Source organism: Pyrus communis, chromosome 8 (genome assembly GCF_963583255.1).
Source record: "Pyrus communis chromosome 8, drPyrComm1.1, whole genome shotgun sequence".
NCBI lineage: Eukaryota > Viridiplantae > Streptophyta > Magnoliopsida > Rosales > Rosaceae > Pyrus > Pyrus communis.
In genome coordinates, this window is record NC_084810.1 from 22,778,169 (window position 1) to 22,804,206 (window position 26,038).

The following is a 26,038-nucleotide window of genomic DNA, read 5'->3' on the forward strand; positions in this document are numbered from 1 at the left end:
GACCAATACAGTAATCCTTTTCTTTTGAATAACCCAAGTCTCACGAGGTCTCTCCTTCTAATGTTTATTCGGGTAGGCAATACTATCTACATTACCCACATCGGCACCCTTCCCCTTTCGCTTCTGGCACGTTTACGTAAGGGTAATCGGAATAAGGAAAGAGAATTGATTTTCGATTACAGAGTATTTGGGTATTTACAAAATATTAAGGAATAAAAAAAGTGATAGAGCCCACACAAAACAAGGAATCCAATTCCTGAAATTGGAGGAACGAGATTCTCTAGTTTTGTGAGGTATTTGAATTCCCTGAGGGTAAGGGAATCAGGAATGCATCTTTTATTCCTATTATGCCCTCACTTGTTTCTTATTATCCCAACATTGCCCTTCATTTGACACTCATTATGTCATTTTTAATAAATAAAAAAAACCTATTTATATATTTTTATATAGATAATTTTATTATATAAATTTAATTAAGAATTTAATTTAATTAATTAGTATGAAAATAATTTATTTATGTAAGGGAAATTTAGTCATCAACTTAGTTTTCATTCCGATTGAAGTGAATTAGTAAACAACTTATATGGACTCAACATCATTCTTATCATCTTTTAATTAATAAATAAAACCTATTTATATAGGCTTTTTATATTAGCACCCCACAAAATGTTGAATGTACCCCCACATTAAAATTGAATATTAAATAACTTAATTATCCTACTATGCAATGGCAATTTTGACCTTATTAGGTTAAAAAAATATATATCTATATACACCCTAATTCACTTTTTACGTATTATTTATCTTCTTCAACCATCAAAACCCCTCTGATCCTCCATTTTTAAACAAAACCCTAACCAATGAAACTACAAACATGTTGATTGAGAAAATTATTTTTGATGAATGAAACATGAAATCGATGTTTCAGAAGCTTCACATGAGGTCAGACTTCATATTATTTATTGTTTTAGTGATTTTGACGACATCGATAATTATTTAATCTTGCTTTTGATGCGTTATTCAAGCTTCTATGTTCGTATTCATCTTTTAGGGATCATAAGGATTACATGAAGAATTAAACACCTAAAATTACCACCAAATATTAAAAACAAAACGACATGAGTTTTAATGATGGAATTGAAAACAACCCACATATGCTTTAAATCCCAGGTGGTATCTTTTGTCAAAATTTTAGTCAGCATTATTTGTCCAAATTAAAAGCTTTATAAAATTTGAAAAATGTGGGGTCTATGGAAAATATGGGGTGCATATAAAAAATGTAAGATGTATATTAAGAATGTGGGGTGTGAGGGTATTATGGGGAAGTAAGTGGGGTATATTAAGATAATTTTTAATTGAGAAAACAAATGTGGGATGTATTAAATATGTGAGGTTTATTCAATAATTTATGGGGTGTTAATATAATAAGTCTTTATATATGCTTTATATAGATGAATTTTATTATATAAATTTAATTAAGAATTTAATTAAATTAATTAGTATGAAAATACTTTATTTATGTAAGGGCAATATAGTAATCAACCTAATTTTCATTTTGATTGAAGTGAATTAGTAAACAACTTATATGGACTCAACATCATTCTACTCCGATTCCAGACAATTTTAGTAAACAACTTCAACAGGATTCTGACTCTGATTCCACTTCATTTCAATTCCTCCTAAATTCAATTCCTCTCAATTTGATTACGATTAGTAAATGCGTCATTGATTCCTTTAATTTTCATCCTCGCATTGTCTTTTTTTCTTCCCGACCTTTGTAATTTTTTTTGTTGCTCGTTTCAATTTTTCTTCTGGAGCAGTTGATTAAACTACATTTGCTTTCTGGGATGTGTTTGGTTTCCGAGAAAATGTAGAACTTTGGGGGATAATTGAGTATTAGCCATTGACATTTGAGTATCTATGACTGTTTTGCTGGAAGAAAATAAAGAAAATGAATTTCTGGGTTTTTAGTTAATTGTGTTTTGATTTACATTGTAAAATGCTAATTTCGGTTCGATTAGCGGAACAATGAGAGTGGTGGTCATTATATGATTATAATCTGCCCAAATTGTAGAATTCAAATTTGATTCTGTCAGGCAATGTCTGTTTGTAAGGAACTGAATTGGTTATACTAATGCGAGTTTTGATTTGTACGATTGATTTTACTGCAGCCGACGAATCAGAGAAGTTTGTGGAAGCCTCGGAGAAGGGGAATTTAATTCCTCTGTCTCAGAGCATATTCTCGGATCATCTAACTCCTGTCCTTGCTTACCGGTGTCTGGTTAAGGAGGATGATAGAGATGCTCCAAGTTTTCTGTTTGAGTCAGTTGAGCCGGGTTCCAACGACTCCAATGTTGTAAGTGTCCTCAGCCCCTTGTATCATTTGTATTTGTTTGCATCTGACTTTAGACAATAACTAGCCTCTCCGCAAGCGCTCACGCACATGCGAGAGGCATTTTTGTATCACAGGCGCTGTGTGCCCCAAAGATATGTTACTTTGGATATTCTTATATTTCTAAAGTGATTACTGAAAATGAATAGGATCTCATTATTATGCCTAGGAGAACGACTTATATAAAAATAACTAACACAACATATTTTAAGTGGTGTGTAGCGCCCGTGATTAAAAAGGCCTCTCACATGCGCGTGAACCCCTACGGAAAGGCTAGTGAACATGAACGCTACGTGATGGCACACATATTCTTATTTAAGTCGCTCTCCTAGGCATAATAAGATGACTACGCTACGTGATGACATGCATGCGTACTCGCTCACATGCTTATTTTTTATTGGAACTTAGGCAAACATATGACATGGTTGTTGACAATTGGAATATTAACTGAGCATTGATTAACGTGCTTATTTCCTATTGGTGACACATCAATTAATTTGCATATTTAATTTAAAAATTAGTCTATCTAACATTATTCTTCCGCACAAATATGAAGAAAACTCTTAAACATTTGCTATTAAAAACTAACGTGTTAGTCTGTGGTAATTAAATCCCTAATTACAATTGGTATATAGAGTACAATGCCCAGGTTCTTGTTATACTTGACCCTCTCTTATCTTAATCCCACTCGTCATCGTGTCAGAGTCTAGTAATCTGCACACCATGGTCACCTTGGACCTTATTCGACGATGACATTGAAGAAGAAGTGGTCGTATCCTATCACCAAGGGCTAGTAGTAAACAAATTTTTGGTTAGAAAGAAATCAAACTTCAAACCAAGTCCACCCTACTGTTTGTTAAAAAAAAAACATAAAAAAAATGTGAACTAAAAATAGAAAAACGAACTGGTTATCAGACAAATCCTTAAACTGCCTAAGAAAAGAATGTAAAAAAAAAAAAAAAAAAAAAAAAAAAATCAAATTACCAAAAAACAGAAGTAAGATGTTCTACAAAATCATAATTTCATCATTCTCTCTTCAACTCAAGCAATTGGAACTGCACAGCCTAGCCCATACTGCAATTCCATGAATCATGAGCTCCAGTACCAGAAAATCTTCCCTCTTTAATGTTGAACATTCTATGCCTAACCTGAATTGGCACACCCATAATTATGTACTCACTCACTCCTCTAACTGCGTCAACTCTCCTATTTGCACAACCATATGAACAGATGATCCACCACCTACTCGAACAACGCCAATGACTCACACTCTTCCCCATTTTATTTGCTTCGAATCACATCTGTCCAACCCATTGCCCCATGTATTTCATCACATCCCTGACGCAGATCATGTGCCGGCAGTCTATGTTCATCCCATGTTGTTACATAGTATGCAGACTCGTGTCCCTTCAATCCCAAGCATCATTTGCACTTCCAGAATGTCATTTCTTGCCAATTGGAAAACTATTCGCAACCAAACTCAGAAATTAGGAGCCTTCGAGAATATAACAAACAAACTAAAAACTTAACTTTGAGAATATTAGTTTAAGTGGTACCTGAATCAGAAGCACAAAGATAAGAAAATAAAGAGACCTATACCAAAATTAGAAGCACACAGCCAAATTGGTAAATATTACTTTATAGATTTACAAAATATAAAGAGACCCAATTCCAGAACCAGAAGCACATAGCCAAGAAACCAAAAAGAAAAAAAAACTCAATTGAGTGTGTGAAAAAATAAGTCAACCCAGATACACAACCACATAAAGTAATCCAAAAAACCCAAAGGTCACACAAATTAGTCAAATTCTTTTTGGCAGAAAAGAAGAACATACAATGGGGAACTTGTTGCTGGTGTAGCAAATAAGCATATAGGCCTTCCCCACGGCCCCATCTCCCAAAGTCACACGCTTGATGAACCTTGAAGAGCTTCAAGCCATTGGAAACTAAGAAAATACTCAGAGAGCCAAAATCTATGTAGAAAAGGAAAAGAAAATATGGGTTGTGGTTGGGTTGTTGGGATATGCACAAATAGAATGATCTGGTAAAACTACAGGCTGTAGGATAAGATTCAAAACATATTAAACCAAAAACCAGTATATAATTCGTACTAGTGTGAGATGACTATTGGCAACTAAATAGAATCCAACGAAACTGAAATTCACTTTGGAGAAAGAGTAAGTCGTACCAATGTAAGATGATTCTAACCGATGGGAGAGATCTGATGAAATTCAGAAAAAACTTCGAAAAACCACTCGGGGGAGATGAGTCTGTGCAGAAAACGAAAGTGAGTTTTTGTTTACTTTTTGTATATGTTGTGGGGGTTAAGTGATGATTTTAGATCTTTAGAACGTGCGGTAAATGGCGGTTACTTCTCCATTATTGGAAACTGCTGCAACTGCTATTTTGAGTGGAAGTGTGGAGAGTTTCGATTCCATCTAGAGTGGTTTACTTTTATTTTTTATTTTTATATTATTTTTGTGTTTTTTTATGGTGAAAAGATTAGAGTGCAATGTAGTAGTATAAGAAGATCAATCTAAGGGGTGACAATGAATTTTAAAGTGTGGGTGTTTTCATCCGATAGTCCAGAATGTTCATGGTTAAGATAGGCACATATGAGGAGCATTCCGCTTTTTGTGGATAATTTATGAATGTTGTGATATTATCGTTTTGACCCTATTTCTATGAGCAGTTATACGTTAGCTTTGTGTGTGAAGTGAGGACATTCTTGGCATTTCGGAATGTTTCACCATTTTGTCCTTCTCACTTTATATATATAGATAGATAGATAGATAGATTAATCACTTACAAATTTTTGGTGTCAATCATTTGTTAGGGCCGGTACAGTGTTATTGGTGCCCAACCATCCATTGAAATCGTGGCTAAGGAGAACATGGTTACCATTATGGAGATCGTGGAGGATCCAATGACTGTTCCTCGGAGAATCATGGAGGGATGGACACCCCAACTTCTTGATGAACTTCCAGAAGCATTTTGTGGTATGATAAGTACACAAATAACATGCTTTAAATTCTTTAGTAGTACTCATATATCTTAATCCTCTCAGTTCAAAGTAAACCACTTCTCCTTAAATGTGGTTCATTAACAAAACTAACTCGTAAATAGATTGGAAACATTTTGTGACTATAACCATTTCTATTTTTCAATTTCGTCTACTATAGAAAGCACATGTAATTCACTGGGTGCAATTAGATCAATATTCTTCTGTTGAGGAGGCCTTCAGTGATGGAATAAATAGATTGGAAACATTGGTATCTAGAGTTCATGACATTATCACGTGAGTAATCAACTCCTTTCTTTCACATTTCTTTTCCATATATATTTTTTATTTTGTTGAGTTTCTATTCCTCTCTTATATTCTACTCATCCCTCCCTCTTTAATACCAGTTTTAATCATAAATGTATGCATACGTAAAATTGAATGGGATAAGATTAATCAACAGTCAATTTCAACTCGAGGCCGCCTCAGGGCTGGAGGACTTAGTTCTCCATACTTGTTAATTACTTTTTTTTTTAGAAAAAAAGAACACTGAAGGTTGATGTAAGAATGTATCAACTGTCAATTTCAGCCCGAGGCTGCCTGCAGGTTCAATAGAGTTCATCACTCAACTCTTTGGTACTAAATTGGAGGACTCAAGCTTGACAAGTGAGGTATTAAGAATACAAGTTAGCAATACAGTTAGTAAGTTGGTTAGAGTAGTTAGGCTCTCCCTTATAAAAACAGTTGTGTAACCTTCATTCTATCAATTAATACAAAAGCATATTTCTCTCTCTAAATCTATCTCTCTGTAAAACTCTCTGTCTTCTCTTCATCTTCCTTCTTGATTTTCTTTCAATTTCCAAACATTACAATGTAGTTAACATGGTATCAGAGCCACCAAGGCTCCCGCCATGGATCTTGGTGGTCGATTCCTCTTCTACCTTTCTTCATTACTTTCTTTCGTTTCCGCGTATTTCCTTATTCGTAATACAAGTGCTCTTTCTTCCTTTCCTTCTCCGTTCAGCTTCCTGTTCACTTTCTCGTTCGCCATGACCGTGTTCTTTGTTGAAGAATTTGGATTCTGCGTAGGGCAACTGGGTTTCTGTCCCTGGAACTGTTCTCTATGTATTGTCCTTTTCACTTGGTGCATTTCTTGGAGCTCGTCTTGTTGCTGGGCAGTCCTCTGATTGCTCTGCTGCTCCATGGCACCGCTGATTGTAGCTCTAACGGCGACGGCGTCGACCGACTGAAAGACACAGAAGGAGCTCGGATTTCTCCTCGCAAGACACCCTAGAGATCTCAACTGCGAAAAAGGGTTGGTCGGATCCTTGGTGATCTTTCGTTCTTCCATCGCTTGATTTGTAGTTGATTGGTTCTTGGTGGAGTTTCTTGGTTCTAGAATTATGGGGTTTCAGTAAAGTAAAGGTCTGTGCATTCTACCTGTTTGTTGAATTGTGTCAGTGAGAATTTCTTTATGTTTGATGAATTCCAAGGCCGATTGTCATCGTCAACTAGTTTGCTCGTCGGTTTCTTGAAGAATTGTTAATTGTGGAGGCTTAAAGATTTGGTTTTGGTTCAATTTCTTGCTGGGATTGCGGATCTGGGTCGAGATTTTTGAAGAACGGTGTACCAGTCAGGTGGGTTTTGGCGGTTGGCGATGAGTAGGTTGTCAGTGACGTCAACGATTTGGTCAAAGCCGGAGTTGTAAGGGTCGGATTCTCGACTTCTTGATGTCGTTGGGCTGTGAGAGAACCTCCGCAGTCATGGTTCGAGATTGTAGAATCAAGCTCAAATAATCAGAGGATGGTGACATGTGACATCTGCGAAGTGTGGCAACATACATGCTGCAATGTTTGTGTACTCAGACTATACATGTTTTTTTTTTTTGGCCATCGATTTGAGAACTTCTCTGGTCTCATTGGCTCGTCTTTCGGCGAAAAAAAAAAAAAAAAAAAAAAAACACTCTCCGATTATTTCTACAGCGAGAGAAGAAAAGCTTCGTTGCCGCTGACAATCGCAACCCTTTCGTGAAGCAATGGCACCACTGGACTCAGATGTTCCGATGATTCCCGCAGGCGAGGGTTCGAGCAGTGCAGGTCCTTCTTCGACCAAGAAGCCCAAGCGATTCGAGATCAAGAAGTGGAATGCTGTTGCTCTCTGGGCTTGGGATATTGTGGTTGATAACTGTGCCATTTGCAAGAATCATATCATGGATCTCTGCATTGAATGCCAAGCTCAGAATTTTCGAGAAGTTCTTTCTCTGCTTCACTGATAGTCTGCAAGGTTATTGGGTTTTATCTTTCTGCAACTCTTGATATATTTGGAAAAATGCGTGTGAATTCTTGCATTCTGGTATGTACAATTTTGTGGTTGTTCCGATTATGGTTTGTGTCAAAATTCAGAAATGTACTGTCTAAGAAGATTGTTCAGCAGCTAACTGAGGAGTGGTGCAGTATTTTCCTTATTACAGCCTATAATGTCGAGTCTAACCAACTCAATTGTTAGCATGAATCTACAGTAAGTCCGGTTATACGATGAAGTTTGATGAAGTTGTAAACGGTAAATCCCACGAAGGGTAATTCCGTGATGTAAGTAGGTAAATCCCACGAAGGGTAATCCTACATTGATGTTGATTTTCTGTTGTTGAAATTGTGAAGGCCGATGCCACTGTTAAGAGTAGTTGTATTTTTGGTAAAATCCACAAAGGGCGATCCCGTGGTGCTATAGTTAAGGCCAATGCCACACTATAGTTTGTTATTTGTCTGTTTAAAGGCCGAAGCCAATGTTAAATGAAGTTGTTGACGGTAAATCCCACGAAGGGTAATCCCGCAAGAAGTTGTTATAACCGGCCTGAGGGTGTGTTACAATTTTATAAGAGGCTGTTCTTGGAAGATTGCAGATGGTTCAACATTGTGTTCAGTGATTGTAGATGTTCTTCCAATCTCAAACTGGGTTTCCCCAGTTGAGATTGAGGGGGAGTATTAAGAATACAAGTTAGCAATACAGTTAGTAAGTTGGTTAGAGTAGTTAGGCTCTCCCTTATAAAAACAGTTGTGTAACCTTCATTCTATCAATTAATACAAAAACATATTTCTCTCTCTAAATCTATCTCTCTGTAAAACTCTCTGTCTTCTCTTCATCTTCCTTCTTGATTTTCTTTCAATTTCCAAACATTACAATGTAGTTAACATGAGGAATATAAGGAGGCAGTTTTGGAAGCTGAAGAACACATTCTAGCTGGGGATATATTTCAGATTGTATTAAGCCAGCGTTTTGAGAGGCGAACATTTGCAGACCCATTTGAAATTTACCGAGCATTGAGGATAGTTAATCCAAGTCCGTATATGACTTATTTACAGGTTTGCCTCGTTTTCATTGAGTCATTGGTTCCAAATTCCAATCTGCTTGTTCACCTTGTAATTTTGAGATTGTAGGAGTATATACTTCCATGATCAGGCTAGAGGCTGTGTTCTGGTTGCTTCAAGTCCGGAAATTCTGACACGTGTGAAGAAGGTAAGTAAAGGAAGTCCAAAATTTTTTAACATCTGAGCGTTCGTCTTATTCTGTTGCTAGCTCCTACAAGATGTCCTACGTTTTATGTTTTCTTTGGTCCCTTTTGTTTTCCTACTATAGTGTTGTAATCTTCATTAGCCAAATTGCTGAGCTGTGTGTTTCTTATTTTTGTTAATAGCAAACGATCACCAACCGGCCTCTTGCTGGGACTGTTAGAAGAGGGAAAACACCTAAAGAAGATTTATTGCTGGAAAAGCAGCTTTTGAATGATGAAAAGCAATGTGCAGAGCATATTATGCTTGTAGACTTGGGGAGGAATCATGTCGGGAAGGTTTATAATCTTTCCTTTCACCTATTTGTATGATTATTACTGTATGTTGAATTTTATTCTCGATAGCGTAATACCATGCATATGCTAAATATTATTCTCCCCGGTATCTATTTTCAATCTATGGCAGGTAAAAATATTTCATTATGTATCTTTCAGCATTAGCTTAATAAGTTTACACTTGGTGCCTTGTCTGTTCTTGGCTTACGTGACTACTGTTTCTTATATTTAGAAGATTTTAATCATGATCTGTTTTTTCTTAAGTATATTGTGGCCATAATAACGCGATTAATAATTTGCTCATGCAGGTCTCAAAACCTGGTTCTGTCAAGCTTGAGAAGCTTATGAACATTGAGCGTTATTCCCATGTCAAGCACATAAATTCAACAGTAAGTATCTCCTTTTGGTAATACACATAATAAGTAAAGTAATATCTATAACGATTGATGATACATCGACATTAGTTTCAGAATTTTTCCTCATGGGGTCTATATCTATTTTCATCAGTGTGACGTACTCAACCACTAATTGAATTAAGGGATGAAAGTTCAATGTAATTGTAGGTCACTGGAGAGTTACTTGATGATTTAACTAGCTGGGATGTTCTGCATACTGCGTTGCCAGTTGGGACTGTCAGTGGAGCACCAAAGGTTTTCTTCATGAGCCCTTTTCCATTTTTTGTTGGCATTCTTGTTTTATTTCTTAACAGTTAGCTAAATTGATCCTAGACTTAATTAACCTGTATAATCCTGCAAGTTCAAACCTTGAGGATTAACCTAATCAGTTAGGAATCCGCTTATTACACCACTATTGGTTGATATATGGAACACGATGTTGTGATTTCCTAATCTATCTAATATGGACTCGCTTAGGATTTTCGAGTTTCCTCATTTACTGCAATGCAGGTGAAAGCCATGGACTGATCGATAAGCTAGAAGTGACTAGACGTGGTCCAGACCTACACATGCGAAGCAACTTGAAACCTTTGTAGCTCTGTGCATCCCTGAGGGCATGACGAAATGGTAATCATTTGATCAGAGAATGATTAATAGATAATATCATCTTGCAATACTAATTAAATAAGTCGAATTTAGTCCTGTTGAGATTGATTAGTAAACAGAGGGTTTTTGATACTCTAGTCTTACAACATTCATGCATGATCATTGATTCACAGTTCCACAGAAACAAAATTCATCATCCATATTTTACAACCCAAGCGTTTGAATCCTTTTTCCCCGAGGACTAGTTCGATACAACAAACTGTCGAGAAGTGAGAGTGGTTGGCAGCAGCCCCTCTTCTGGAAATGATTCGACAATTTCTTCTTCTTCACATTCTGAGAAGCTGACATCCAAGAATTTGAGAGAGGTGAGTGTTTGTAGACCCCACCGCATACGGTTTGCCATCAGTTTTTTACAATTCCAGATAATGAGGTAATGCAATTTAGACGGCAATCCCCCTTCCGGAAATGATTCCAATTCTGGACAATCCCATATACACAAAGACGAGAGAGACGGGAGAGAGATTTGCATCTCCTCTGGCAGTGATCTGAATTTGTTACATTCGTTGAATTGCATCATCTTCAAGTTGGGCGCTTGCAGTCCTCCTCCAAGGGGGAAACCCACAAATTCTTTACACTCTTCTATGGACATATACTGAAGGGACGGGAGAGAAGCGTGCATCTCCTCTGGCAGTGACCTGAATTTGTTACATTCTTTGATTTGCATCGTCTTCAAGTTGGGCACTCGCAGTCCTCCTCCATGGGGGAAACCCACAAATTCTGGGCACTCCTTTATCTTCAAATTTTTGAGGGATGGGAATTTAGATTCTTCCGGAAATGATTTAAATTCTTTACACCCTTCTATGGACAGAGACTGAAGAGATGGGAGCGAGATTTGCATATCTTCTGGCACTGACCACAAGTTGGGCGCAAGCAACACTCCACCACCCACAAAACATACGATTTTAACTTTCTGCAAACTTAGCCGCTCAAGTCTTGGGAAGTAGTCTAACGGTATTTTCCCCGTTAGTTTGGGACAATTCCCCAGACTAAGCTCGCAAAGATTAGGAAAATGTCTGCCTCTAGGGAAACACCACTCTTGCCATTCCCGCATACTGCGGAAACTCAGAAACTCCAGAGATTTAAATGCAGGTTTAATTCCCCCATAAAACTCAGACCCCACTGATTCAACTCCATTCAACCCATCAATTTCAAGCCTTTTCAGGGACGGTAGCTGCCCCAATGTTGGCAGGGAGAAACAATATCCACAAGTCTCAAGTCGGAGAGTGACAAGATTAGAGAAAGACTCATCTCCCAACCAACCTGGAAACTTCGTACCTCCGTATCCTTGTATAGCCAGTACTTTTAGTTTTGTATTGGGCTGCAGGTTGCCTAGCACTCGGCTATCGTTTTCAGAATCAATAATGTCACCTTCCCATTTCAAACGTATTTCACTGAGCTTCTTGTCCCTCAGTTTGGCCTCCAAAGCATCCTCAGCACGTGTGATATTTTGAAGCCCTGAAATATGAAGATTTCCACTCAAATGCTGAAACCCCTTTAACTCATCAATGTTTCCCCCGGCATCTTTGCTCAAGACAAACTCACCTCCAAATGTTTGGAGATCTTTCAACTTGCCCATGTGGGGGGGCATCTTTCTTATTTTTGTACGTCTCAAATCAAGATGGCGCAAGTTGATAAGTCTTCTCAAATCGGTGGGCAACTCAGCTAGACATGTACAATTTGACAAAAACAACGTTTGTAAATTATACAAACTGCATACCGTGTCTGGTAATTTCCTTATTGGACTCCCACACAAGTTGAGGTACCGTAGATGCTTCAAGTTGCTAATTGAATCAGGCAACTCCCTAATATAATGCCCATGTAGTTTGAGAACTCGTAAACACTGTAGCACTACAAGGAGATCAAATCGTATTGTCGGCAATGAATAGAGATCGCCAAGAATGAAGGTGCGCAGATACTTAGCCTCATAAATATTGTCACATCTCTCAAAATCAACATTAGATGAATATTGCATATAAGAAAAATGACGACCCTTGCTCACAACGTCCAATGAGAAGTCGTGGTCTTCCAATCTAATGCAAAATTCCCCACATACGTAAGTCGCCAAATCATGCATCAAATCATGCATGATGAAACAATCATTTGAAGGTGAGTATTGAAAAAATGACCGTGAGATTAGATCATCAAAGTATTTCTTTCCAACATCTTCCAACCTAGTCTTCTTTTGGGGTTGTCAAAGATCTTCGGCCATCCACAACAAAATTAATTCGAACTTGTCAAATTCATAATCTTTGGGAAATATCGAACAATAAGCAAAACAACGCTTCAACACTGGAGACAAGTACTGGTAGCTTAGCCATAGAGCCGGCAGAATTTCAATCTTTGCATCTGACAACTCCCATATGTCACTTTTTAGCATATTTTCCCATTCCTCCACATTTGGTTCAGAGCGTAAGAGACCGCCGAGAGATTTTGCAGCTAAAGGAAGGCCTTTACACTTGCTAACAATTTGTCTTCCAATTACCTCAAGATTTGGATCTACAACACCACTTGCATCTTTGGAAGCATGTTTTGCAAATAAAAACCAACAGTCTTCCTCAAGTAAGTGCTTTAAATAGTGGGTTTGAATAGTACCCATCGTAGATGCAACGCCATCATTCCTTGCGGTGACAATGATCTTACTTCCATCAGCTCCAGACTCGAAGGGGCGTTTTAAGGAATCCCAAATATTGTAATTCTCGTTCCAAACATCATCAAGAACAAAAAGAAACTTCTTCCCCGCCAAAACATCTTTGAGTTTGACTTGAAGCTGGTGTAGGTCTGTGGTATCACAGGTTTGTGAAGTGACTGATGCATAAATTGTTTGTGTGATCTTAACAACGTCAAATTCATCAGAAACACAAACCCATGCCTGGAGCTCAAAATGCTGCTTCACTCTGTCATCATTGTATAAGAGCTGAGCAAGGGTGGTCTTTCCGATCCCACCCATGCCCACAATGGGAATAATGCCAATCTTACTACAAGTGACATCATTTGATAGCAACAATTGAATGATGGTTTCCTTCTCATGATCTCTTCCATACACATCAGAGCCTTCTACTAAAGACGTTGAAAGCAATGTTTGTGAGATTTTGTGTCTACTACCTCTTTTCAAATCAAGGGCATCTTTTTGTTCTACAATGAAGCTTAGCCTCTCAAGAATTTCCTCTATCTTGCTGTCTACAGACTCATCAAAGGCATGAAAAGAAGCAGAGATGAGGTCTTGTATCTTGCTTGTGCTGCTCACAAATTCAGCTTCAATTTTCCGCCTCAACGCTTCTGTCTTGATCTCGTCCAGTAGGTCCTCAGCATCAAGGACTGCCTCTTTAAGCTCGTGCAGCCACAGCCTCACATGTGGGTTACGTAATTGCTTTTGCTCGGCATCATCATAAACAGCACCAACAGACATCAACTTGATCCTCAACTTCTTCAGCAACCCATCAGTCAGTTTCTTTCCTCTGATGAAGTTCCTGATCTCCTGAGAATCCAACTTCACAAATACTTGCTGGAAGAAACCCGAGAGAGCGGCTCCAGCTACCACCGCCAACGCCATGATTGATCTTTTCTTTGCAAATGGAAATTTTGTGACAGAGTTAAGAGAATGTATAACACCTAATCAAAGACCCAGGAGGATCAGCAGAAGTAAAAATCTTCAACGCCATGATCAATCTTTTCTTTGCAAATGGAAATTTTGTCAATAATTCACGCGCTGTTGGTCGTAGAACCTGGCATCCCTCCGCCGAGCAGCTTGAGCATCTGGCGCAGCCCTTGAATGCTGCGGGCCCAGTCCAGCATCATCAGCAACATTCCCATCCACACCTGCTGGCGCAGCACTTTGCTCCTGTTTGGCCCACTTTCTGTTCAATTCTTCTTAGCCCAGCTGGCGTTCTCCCAGGCCCACTGCCGCATCTGGCCTTTTAGGCCCATCTTGGTGCTACAACAGCAAGATTCTTCAATAAATCACTTCCTGCTTAACGTTGCGGGGGAAATACTAAAAGCAGATTCTTCAATAAAACGCTCCAACGATGAAGTGGCAACTTTAGACTCTTATGCAACGTTGAAGAGTTAAAGCTCGTTCTTTAGGATTGGAAAATTTTGAATTAACTCGGTGACTCCCTTGGCACCGACGACAATTGTCTGTCCATCTCATCAGCAGAGTTTTGCATATTTTGAAGCTTCTAAGAGATGGCACAAGTCCACGAGGAACAAGATTAGAGAACGAAGTACTTTCAGGTTTGTATGGGACATCAACCCGTGTAAAATTTGTTATTACGTGAATATTATTAGCATTTGAAACATGTTTATTATTTAAAATTCACACAGCCAGATCGTATTTAAACACAAACATTCACAAAGTATATACATTGTTTTAAAAATTTCCGCCTAACACCGACTAGGCGGGTGATTATCGCCCCGATTAATACTTAAGCGTTTGAAATTTAAAAAAATGTGCATAGAGTTGCTAAAGCGTCCGCCTAGCCCGTCCAGACCCGCCTAGGTTGCAACTCACTGAGATAGAAAATAGATAACTTTCACTTTGCATTTTATTTTTTTTCAATAAATTATAAGAGACTTGTTGAATACTTAAATGAACATACATTATATGATTGTTCCCCATGTTTTTATTATGTTACAATACTTCATAATATATATGTTATTCTATTTTATAGTTTATGATGAATTATATATTTTTTAAGTATAAACAGACACTTATTTACACGATATATAATAGATTTACTTAATCCACCTAGCCGCCTAGGCACTAAGCCCTAACCCGCCGTCCGATTAGCGCCTAACGTTTTTTAGAATTATATAGATTTACTTAATCCGCCTAACCGCCTAATCACTAAGCTCTAACTCGCTCTCCGATTAACGTCTAACGTTTTTTAGAATTATATAGATTTACTTAATCCGCCTAACCGCCTAATCACTAAGCTCTAACTCGCTCTCCTATTAACGTCTAACGTCTTTTAGAATGATACCGTAGTACCATGTGCCACATGGTGATACTTACTAATCAAATCAAAACACGTGGAATTGTGAATTAAATAATCAGTTAATAATTTATTAATAATGCATTTAACTCTTCACCGCCTCAACTTCGTCTGTTGTCTTCTCTCTCCTTCCACAAGACAATTCATCGAAGCAAAGCTCCGGACTTTCATTGAAGAAAAGCTCCAGACCTTGAAGGTTGCTGCAAATCTACAACTCTCAATCCTTCCACTATTTTTCAACTGCAAAAAAAAATCTGAAAACTGTTTCAATTTTCCTAACCTTCAAGATTGCTACAAATCCAAAAATACAATTTTTCATCCTTTCACTGATTTTTCAGCTGCAAAGAATCTGAAAAGTATTTCAATTTTCATCTTTTAATTTCTTTTTTTCATTGTTTCGCGTTCCTCTTTCTAAACCCCCGGGTCCTAAACCGAGTAGGACTGGGCAAATGGTTCCTGAACCCCCGGGTCGGGGCGGGTAATGCCAATTCGGGAAGGGTACGGGACGGATACATATGTTGTAAATTTAAAACGGGACGGGATGGGGGGAGTACAAATTTCAGAAAAAAAGGCCCCCGGCCCAAACCTTTTCCACCGTTCATTATAGGAAGATTAAATCACCACCGTTTATTTCTAACACATAGCCACATAGGTTATGTTGAATTCTCCGAACTCCAAAGTCCTCCGGAGTCCTTATGAGTCCCCAACTCTCTCGACCTCGATCTCGAATTCTCCCAGCTCCGTCCGTTCATTAACTGTCCGGCATTCTTCTTCGTTTCAGCAACCATTTCCAGCCTCCAGATCTCGACGCCTCCAATCGTCAGGGGTCAGTCGGTCTCCAGAGTCCTTTCCCGTTTCAGCCATGCCCGGCAAGGACGACGCCTGCTCCTCCGAGACGGAGAAAAACCTAGAGCTCTTCCTCAAAGTCGGATTGGACGAGCGCACGGCCAAAAACACCATCGCCAACAACAAAGTCACCGCCAACCTCACCGTCGTCATTCACGAGGTACTTAATCGTTGATTTTCTTCTTCTTTTTCTGCTTAATTTTCGGGGTTTTCCGATTCAAATGCATGCAATTCATAATCCCGCGGATTTATTTCTTTAGTCTACTTATTTTGTTGTTCTTGAATAATTTCAGGCCGCGGTTACTGATGGATGCAGTCGAACAGTTGGTAATCTCCTCTACACGGTTAGTAATTTAACTTTAAGCCATCTGTTAACATTTCTGATTAAGCTATTAATCCAGTAAATTAGTTAGGAAAGCACGGTTGAATAAATATCAATGACAGTGTGATACTGAAAATTAGTTAGCGAAAATGTGAGGATGGACGCTTGCAGGATTTTCTCGCATCGGCTAAGGAAGGAGCTTGGATGGGGTGATGTCGATGTGCTTCGGTAATTGCAGAGGAGAGTGGGATACTGAAAATTGATCGATTTCATCGCTCCAGTTCTCTGATTTGTCTCCGGCAGCGCCAGGTACACAAAATGTACATATAGGTGCACATGTGTCGGTACATAAATATATTTATGTACATAGGCACACAAATTATATATACATATATAGACATGCATATAAACACATATGTATTGTTACCACTTAAGCAATTTTTTTACCCGTATTAAAGACATATTAGTAAAATATTCTATTTATATTACTCCCCCTTTAAGGGAAGGGATCCGCATTTTTCAAAAAAAAAAATGGAGACATCCTCTTGACCATTAGATTTGATTTTAATGAAATTATGTGGCTGAGATTAAATCACAGGCAACAGAATCTCAATCACAGGATTTCATTAAAGCTAAATCTAACGGTTAAGAGAATGTTTCATTTTTTTTTTTTAAATTGGGAATCCCTTTCCTTAAAGGCTTCCTGTAATATTTAGAATAAAACAAAACAAAAGTTAATAATTATTAGCTAGATTTTAGGTGATATATAAAGTCAAAAGACCAAAATCAGTATTTAATCTAACACCCAACTTTAATGAAAAATAAATCTTATTTAGGGATTATAATCAAGTTTCCTAAATATATAATTATTTGTTCTTTTTTAAAGGTTCCTGGGTCATTTGTGAATATATTCAAGGGATGGCGAAAGTTGGAGAGAACTCATGTGCAAAACCATGTGAAGAATTCTGGGCCAAGCTTGTTCCATCAGACTCGAGATATCCGGATGTTGAGATTAGTTCATATGAGATTGTAGTTTGCTTAGAGATCTTGTTCTCTTCTATTCGCAAATGCAAGTGGTGCAAGATAACAAGGAATTCAGACCACTCTTCTGCCACAATACAAAATAAAAGTTCAAATGGAATGGTTGTTGACGGGACCGTAATCCAAGCTGAAGACACTGTTGTTATCAGATGCGGAAGTGAAATTATTTCATCAGGTCCCGATAAGGAAGGGTATTTGAGCTACAGGCTCAATGTATTGCCTGGTCCTGAAACTTGTCAGAAGCAGTTAAAGATTTCTATGGATGTCCAGCTTGCAAAATGCTGCATTTGCTTGAACATATGGATGTATAGTTTGTTGAAAGAAATCGCTTCCTGCTTAATGTTGCAGAGGAAATACTAAAAGCAGATTCTTCACTAAAACGCTCCAATGATGAAGTTGAAATTTTAGACTGTCGTAAACTCTAGAAAACATCTTTGCGGGAATAAGGGCTTGCTCTCAGGTGGATGAACAAGTTAATAATCCATCGTATCCAAGCCTTCAATGTGGTACTGAATATGGTGGGTTTCGCGGCAGCCAAACCACTATCCATCTGCAATGTTAAGCATGCGGAGGAATGATGCCTTCACGCGCTAATAACAAGGTACCTCAACACTGTTCAGGATGTGACAAGACATTTTGTGGTATATATTGGCATCCACAAGGGATTGCACATAGTGATTCTCACCAAATGTGCAATTGCGAGACTTTTAACCAATCTCAGAACGCACCATCTCTAGAATGCCTACTTCAGCGCATGAAAACAATCGACATGAACAAGTTATCATTGAGAAGTGTTTTGCACAGTTGGGAGAACATTGGAGGATGTTATTGCAGAATGGCTTGCAAAGTTGAACAACAGAGAAATTGATCGAACGAGGATGCCCCTGAATCATGCTAAGACAAAAACTTCCAGGACACTTACGTGTAATTACTGTTATGAGAAGCTGATCTCCCAAATACTGGTTTCGGATTTCGATTCCCAAATATCATCTATCGCCAGAGGCATCAAACAGGGAAAATTGCTGTTATGGATACGCATGCCGGACACAACACTATAATGAAGAACGTGCTCGTAAAAGAAATCATGTGTGCCGGCCAACTAGGGGTACTAATATGTAGATTTTCTTTCTCTTGTTTCGTCTGTTTTGAGAATTAGAAATTCATTACAAGCTTCTCTTCTCTGGAACTACTGAGACTTTCTGGCAGCCAAAATTTATGTTTAAGAGTTGTTTACTTTTGTTTGCTCATACTTTTGTAGCTCTATGCAACCCTGAGGGCGTGATGAAATGGTAATCATTTGATAAGACATGATTAATAGATAAGATCATCTTGCAATACTAATTAAATAAGTCGCCACTTAATACTACGGTGTATTGGTATTCCTCTTCACTTATAAGTGAGAAGTTTTAGGTTTGATTCTCGCCAAAAACAAATTTGAACCACATTATTGTTAGTGTGTAAATTGTGATCTGATGTGGCAATTGTAATTCTAGCTCATATTGCTAGGATGATTAGCTAAAAGTTAATTTGGTTGTATGCTTTCTTATTTAAGTCTCATAGGTCTTAAGTAAGTAAGTAGACATATGTCTTCATCTTTAGGGTGTAAGATGGAAGGTTAGGATTGCCTTGATGTAATTTGAATATTGCCAAAAGTGTATAACGGTTAGAATGAGAGTGATATTCCCTCACTCTCTCTAGCGAATGTCATGGTGAATGTGTGAATGGAAAACACAAAGTCATATTCTCTGTTGCTCTCTCTTATCTCTATCATCATCTTCTCTTCCATTTTTGTACTATAATTTCTTCTATTTTATAGAGAAGATCTGTGTAGTCATAGCTCACAGTGCATCATTCCTTCGAATTCTAACAATTATTGCTAGCTTATTGTGGAGCTAAACTCATCTCCATCTAGGTATCATTAGGATATTTGGATTGGGCTGTGTCGCTTAAACTAAAAGTTTATTAATATCTATCCTTCAACTTATCACAATGTGGAGTAATGATTCTTTTGGGTTAATATGTTACAACTTTAGCCTCTTATTCGCCCTTTAAGATCCTTTATTTTGGACAAAAGTTTTAACGGTATTGTTTACTTCTTCTTGTAGTCTAGCGTAGTGAGTTCAAGGACTACTATTCACATATTTTAGTTTAGATACCAAAACTCTACTTGGATGAAAATCTGAAGACCAGTACTCTAATTTTTTTTCAAAATAAAACATATAAGTGCAATTAAAAGAAAATAGATATATCAAGTAGGTTAAAATATAAGAATTGTTATTAGCATTCCAAAAATCTCATTTTACATTCTAAACTTTCTATATTAGGAAAGAAAAATACAGTTGTGAGGAGCGTAGAATGAGATTTTTGGAGTGCCAATAACACTTCCCTAAAATATTATGTGACGTCAGGCTGCAAAAGCCTAATTGAGATGCTAATAGCCTAATATAGTAGGAATTCGCACAAAAGCCTAGGCTATAGCTCACGTTAGCTGAGAATGTAGCTCCGCCGTTGCACATCGCTACCCAAGATAATTTATAGTCTTCTTTTGTCTGACAGTGACTTCAATTTCTTACATCCACTGAAAAATATATCGGTCAAGTTGGGCGCGTACAGCCTTCCACCGTCCTGGAAACCCACAAAATTTGGGCATCCGGATATATTCATATGGAGAAGTGATTCGAGTTGAGATTCTTGCGGAAACCATTCAAATTCCGGACAATCACAAATACTCATAAACTGAAGAGATGGGAGAGAGATTTGCATCACTTCTGGCACTGACCACATGTTTTTGGACCTGGACATAGATATCTCCTTCAAGTTGGGCGCAATCAGCACTCCCCCACCCACAAAACATACCTGGACATAGATCTCCTTCCAAGTCGCGAGACTTTTAAACCAATCTCAGAATGGACCATCTCTGGAATCCCTACTTCAGCTCATGAAAACAATCGACATGAACAAGTTTCACTGAGAACTGTATTGCACGGTTGGGGAGAACATTGCAGGATGTTATTGCAGAATGGCTTACAAAGTTGAACAACAGAGAAATTGATCGAATGAGGATGCCCCTGAATCATTCCGAGGCAATAACTTCTGGGACACCTACGTGCAATTACTGTTATGAGAAGCTGATCTCCTTCCTCTTGTACTGGTTTCGGATTTCGATTCCCAAATATCATCTACCCACAGAGGCATCAAACAGGGAAAATTGCTGGTATGGATATGCATGTCGAACACAGCGCCATAATGAAGAACATGCTCGTAAAAGAAATCATGTGTGCCGGCCAACTAGGGGTACTTATATGTAGATCTTCTTTCTCTTGTTTACTCTGTTTTGAGAATTAGAAATTTATTACAAGCTTCATCTTCTCTGGTACCACTGAGATTTTCTGGCAGCCAACATTTATGCATAAGAGTTGTTTACTTTTGTTTGCTCACAATTTTCGCGTACGTATCATTGCACAACTCCAAACCTACACATGCACAGCAACTTGAAAACTTTTGTAGCTCTGTGCATCCCTAAGGGAATGATGAAATGGTGATCATTTGATAAGACATGATTAATAGATAAGATCATCTTGCAATACTAATTAAACAAGTTGAATTTAGACAGGTTGAGATCGATTGGTAAACAACAGAGGGTTTTCAATACTCTGGTCTTACAACATTCATGCATGATCATAGATTCACTGTTCCACAGAAACGAAATCATCATCCATATTTTACAAACCAAACGTTTGAATTCGAATTCCACAAGGTACCAAAATCTACCTCTCTATAGACATAATTTGGAAACAAACTTGAAAAAGGAAATTCGGAAACTAGAGCTCATGAACTTGTTGAACCACCGTAAGACACAATAAGAAAAGAGGAACAATTCCACTCGATTTAACCCATCAGTTTCAAGCCTTCTGAGAGATGGTAGCTGTGCCAATGCTGGCATTGAAAAACAATGTTCACAATCCACAAGTCGAAGAGTAACAAGATGAGAGAACGAACAAGTCATTTCCTAACCAATTTGGAATTTTTGTAGCTCCGTATCTTTCTATCGCAAATTATTTCAAGTTTATATTTAACATTTGAAACATGTTTATGATTTAACATTTACCTGTAAAATTTGTTATTATGTGAACATTAACATTTGAAACATGTTTATGATTTAAAATTTACACAGCCAGATCGTAAATAAACACATAAAAGGAACGTTGACGAATTACGTACCATTGCAAATCATATCTCTCAGTCATATTGATCGATCAATATTTCGGGGATGTGAGAAATCTTGGGCCAATCTTCTCCTGTGTTTCTGTGGCACCGTTGTGATAGCAAATCACACTTGTAGATTCGTAGACGAGAAAGAGAAGTGGGTAGCCCTTCATCTGGCAAGCTCTGGAGTCGAGGACAAAAAAAAATCTCCAACTTCTCGAGAGAGATGAGGTGTCTTAACGCCTTGCCGTCAATGGTTTTCAGATTCGGATGATGGAGGATTCCGAGAGAAGTGAGAGTGGTTGGCAGCAGCCCCTCTTCTGGAAATGATTCGCCAATTTCTTCTTCTTCACATTCTGAGAAGCCGACATCCAAGTGTTCGAGAGAGGTGAGTGTTTGTAGACCCCACCGCATACGGTTTGCCATCGGTTTTTTACATTTCCAGATACTGAGTGAACGCAATTTAGACGGCAATCCCCCTTCCGGAAATGATTCCAATTCTGGACAATCCCATATACTCAAACACGAGAGAGATGGGAGAGAGATTTGCATCTCCTCTGGCAGAGACCTGAATTCTGGGCACTTCTTTATATACAATTTATCGAGGGATGAGAATTTAGATTCTTCCGGAAATGATTTAAATTCTTTACACCCTTCTATGGATAGTGACTGAAGAGACGGGAGAGAGGCGTGCATCTCCTCTGGCAGTGACCTGAATTTGTTACATTCTTCGATTTGCATCGTCTTCAAGTTGGGCGCTTGCAGTCCTCCTCCATGGGGGAAACCCACAAATTCTGGGCACTCCTTTATCTCCAAATAATCGAGGGATGGGAATTTAGATTCTTCTGGAAATGATTTAAATTCTTTACACCCTTCTATGGACAGAGACTGAAGAGACGGGAGAGAGGCCTGCATCTCCTCTGGCAGTGACCTGAATTCGTTACATTCTTTAATTTCCATCGTCTCCAAGTTGGGCGCTTGCAGTCCTCCTCCATAGAGGAAACCCACAAATTCTGGGCATCCCCCTATCTTCAGAACAATGAGGGATGGGAATTTAGATTCTTCCGGAAATGATTTAAATTCTTTACACCCTTCTATGGACAGAGACTGAAGAGACGGGAGAGAGGCCTGCATCTCCTCTGGCACTGACCACAAGTTTTTAAAACGGCACATAGATATCTCCTTCAAGTTGGGCGCAAGCAGCACTCCACCACCCACAAAACATACCAGATTCAGGCAATCTGATATTCTCAAGTCACGGAGGGATGGGAGTTCAATATTGAATTTATTGCATTCTTGCGAACAAGCAAGGGATTCGATATTAACTTTCTGCAAAATTAGCCGCTCAAGTCTTGGGAAGTAGTGTAACGGTAATTTCCCCGTTAGTTTGGGACAGTTCTCCAGACAAAGCTCGCAAAGATTAGGAAAATGTCCGCCTTCTTCTTCTTCACCTCCGGGGAAATACCACTCTTGCCATTCCGGCATACTGCGGAAACTCAGAAACTCCAGAGATTTTAATGCAGGCCCATAAAACTCAGACCCCACTAATTCCACTCCATTCAACCCATCAATTTCAAGCCTTTTGAGGGAGGTTAGCTGCCCCAATGCTGGCAGGGAGAAACAATATCCACAATTCTCAAGTCGGAGAGTGATGAGATTAGAGAAAGACTCATCTCCTAACCAACCTGGAAACTTTGTACCTCCGTATCCCTTTATAGCCAGTACCTTTAGGTTTGTATTGGGCTGCAGGTTGCCCAGCACTCGGCTATCGTTTTGAGAATCAGCAGTGTCACCTTCCCATTTCAAATGTATTTCACTGAGCTTCTTGTCCCTCAGTTTGGCCTCCAAAGCATCCTCAGCATGCCTGATATTTTGAAGCCCTGAAATATGAAGATTTCCACTCAAATGCTGAAACCCCTTTAACTCATCAATGTTTCCCCCAGCATCTTTGCTCAAGACAAACTCACCTCCAAATGTTTGGAGATCCTTCAACTTGCCCATGTGGGGGGGCATCTTTTTTATTTTCGTATCTCTGAAATCAAGATGACGCAAGTTGATAAGTCTTCTCAAATCAGTGGGCAACTCAACAAGATGGTGACAATTCGACAACAATAACGTTTGTAAATTACACAAACTGCATACCGTGTCAGGTAATTCCCGGATTAGAGTGTTACACAAGTCGAGGTACCGTAGATGCTTCAAGTTGCCAATCAAATCAGGCAACTCCGTGATATCATGCACACGTAGTTTGAGAACTCTTAAACATTGTAGCATTAAAAGGAGATCAAGTCGTACTGGCGGCCGAAAATAGCTTCTGCCAAGAATGAAGGTGCGCAGATACTTAGCTTCATAAACAGTGTCAAATCTCTCATAATCAACATTAGATGAATATTGCAAATAAGAAAAATGACGACCCTTGCTCACAACGTCCAATGAGAAGTCATGGTCTTCCAATCTAATGCAAAATTCCCCACATACGTAAGTCGCCAAATCATGCATCAGATCATGCATGATGAAACAATCATTTGAAGATGAGTATTGAAAAAATGACCGTGAGATTAGATCATCAAAGTATTTCTTTCCAACATCTTCCAACATAGTCTTCTTTTGGGGTTGTAAAAGATCTTCGGCCATCCACAACAAAATTAATTCATACTTGTTAAATTTATAATCTTTGGGAAATATGGAACAATAAGCAAAACAACGCTTCAGCTCCGAAGACAAGTACTGGTAGCTTAGCCATAGAGCCGGCAGAATGTCAATCTTTGCATCTGACAACTCCCATATGTCACTTTTTAGCACATTTTCCCATTCCTCCACATTTGATTCAGAGCGTAAGAGACCACCGAGAGATTTTGCAGCTAAAGGAAGGCCTTTGCACTTGCTAACAATTTGTCTTCCAATTACCTCAAGATTTGGATCTATAATAACACTTGCATCTTTGAAGGCATGTTTTGCAAATAAAGACCAACAGTCTTCCTCAAGTAAGTGCTCTAAATAGTAGGTTTGAAGAGTACCCATCGTAGATGCAACACCATCATTCCGTGCGGTGACAATGATCTTACTTCCATATCTCCAGACTCGAAGGGGCGTTTTAAGGAATCCCAAATATTGTAATTCTCGTTCCAAACATCATCAAGAACAAAAAGAAACTTCTTCCCCGCCAAAGCATCTTTGAGTTTGACTTGAAGCTGGTTTAGGTCTGTGGTATTACAGGTTTGTGAAGTGACTGAGGCATAAATTATTTGTGTGATCTTAACAACGTCAAATTCATCAGAAACACAAACCCATGCCTGGAGCTCAAAATGCTGCTTCACTCTATCATCATTGTATAAGAGCTGAGCAAGGGTGGTCTTTCCGATCCCACCCATGCCCACAATGGGAATAATGCCAATCTTACTACAAGTGACATCATTTGATAGCAACAATTGAATGATGGTTTCCTTCTCATGATCTCTTCCATACACATCAGAGCCTTCTACTAAAGAAGTTGAAAGCAATGTTTGTGAGATTTTGTGTCTACTACCTCTTTTCAAATCAAGGGCATCTTTTTGTTCTACAATGAAGCTTAGCCTCTCAAGAATTTCCTCTATCTTGGTGTCTACAGACTCATCAAAAGCATGAAAAGAAGCAGAGATGAGGTCTTGTACCTTGCTTGTGCTACTTCCAAATTCAGCTTCAATTTTTCGCCTCAACGCTTCTGTCTTGATCTCGTCCAGTAGGTCCTCAGCATCAAGGACTGCCTCTTTAAGCTCGTGCAGCCACAGCCTCACATGTGGGTTACGTAATTGCTTTTGCTCGGCATCATCATAAACCGCACTGACAGAATTCAGCTTGATCCTCAACTTCTTCAGCAACCCATTAGTCAGTTTCTTTCCTCTGATGAAGTTCCTGACCTCCTGAGAATCCAATTTCACAAATACTTGCTGGAAGAAACCCGAGAGAGCGGCTCCAGCTACCACCGGCAACGCCATGATCGATCTTTTGTTTGCAAATGGAAATTTTGTGACAGAGTTACGAGAATATATAACACCTAATCAAAGACCCAGGAGGATCTGCAGAAGTAAAAATCTTCAACGCCATGATCAATCTTTTCTTTGCAAATGGAAATTTTGTCAATAATTCACGCGCTGTTGGTCGTAGAACCTGGCATCCCCCCGCCGAGCAGCTTGAGCATCTGGCGCAGCCCTTGAATGCTGCGGGCCCAGTCCAGCATCATCAGCAACATTCCCATCCACAGCTGCTGGCGCAGCACTTTGCTCCTGTTTGGCCCATTCAATTCTTCTTAGCCCAGCTGGCGTGCTCCCAGGCCCACTGCCGCATCTGGCCTTTTAGGC

At 38.9% G+C, this 26,038-nt stretch overlaps 3 protein-coding genes and 3 pseudogenes across 3 annotated transcripts; 3 read left to right on the forward strand and 3 right to left on the reverse strand.

The window, feature by feature from the left end:
- Positions 1 to 1,764: 1,764 nt before the first annotated feature.
- Positions 1,765 to 10,225, forward strand: LOC137743161 (anthranilate synthase alpha subunit 2, chloroplastic-like; annotated as a pseudogene).
- Positions 10,226 to 10,475: 250 nt separating this feature from the next.
- Positions 10,476 to 12,381, reverse strand: LOC137743433 (putative disease resistance RPP13-like protein 1). Its single transcript, XM_068483323.1, has one exon. The coding sequence runs from the start codon at positions 12,379 to 12,381 to the stop codon at positions 10,477 to 10,479; it is 1,905 nt and encodes a 634-aa protein (XP_068339424.1). The 3' UTR covers position 10,476.
- A 105-nt stretch (positions 12,382 to 12,486) lies between these two features.
- LOC137743434 (putative disease resistance RPP13-like protein 1) lies at positions 12,487 to 13,845 on the reverse strand. Its single transcript, XM_068483324.1, has one exon. It carries the CDS (start codon positions 13,843 to 13,845, stop codon positions 12,487 to 12,489), a length of 1,359 nt encoding a protein of 452 aa, XP_068339425.1.
- Positions 13,846 to 14,252: 407 nt separating this feature from the next.
- LOC137741729 (uncharacterized) lies at positions 14,253 to 20,913 on the forward strand (annotated as a pseudogene).
- Positions 15,942 to 16,755, forward strand: LOC137743162 (uncharacterized). The gene is made up of 3 exons (XM_068483055.1): positions 15,942 to 16,292; positions 16,426 to 16,476; positions 16,626 to 16,755. The coding sequence occupies exons 1-3, from the start codon at positions 15,942 to 15,944 to the stop codon at positions 16,665 to 16,667; spliced, it is 444 nt and encodes a 147-aa protein (XP_068339156.1). The 3' UTR covers positions 16,668 to 16,755.
- Positions 20,914 to 21,194: 281 nt separating the features above from the next.
- Positions 21,195 to 25,818, reverse strand: LOC137741728 (putative disease resistance RPP13-like protein 1; annotated as a pseudogene).
- Positions 25,819 to 26,038: the final 220 nt, after the last annotated feature.

Excerpts from the sequence above, each read along its gene's own strand:
- LOC137743433 (XM_068483323.1), bottom strand. The coding sequence starts at position 12,381 with ATGCATGATTTGATGCATGATTTGGCGACTTACGTATGTGGGGAATTT.
- LOC137743434 (XM_068483324.1), bottom strand. The coding sequence starts at position 13,845 with ATGGCGTTGGCGGTGGTAGCTGGAGCCGCTCTCTCGGGTTTCTTCCAG.
- LOC137743162 (XM_068483055.1), top strand. The coding sequence starts at position 15,942 with ATGTTGAATTCTCCGAACTCCAAAGTCCTCCGGAGTCCTTATGAGTCC. Across the intron at positions 16,293-16,425 it reads TCACCGTCGTCATTCACGAG|GCCGCGGTTACTGATGGATG; the intron begins GTACTTAATCGT and ends GAATAATTTCAG. Across the intron at positions 16,477-16,625 it reads TTGGTAATCTCCTCTACACG|GATTTTCTCGCATCGGCTAA; the intron begins GTTAGTAATTTA and ends GGACGCTTGCAG.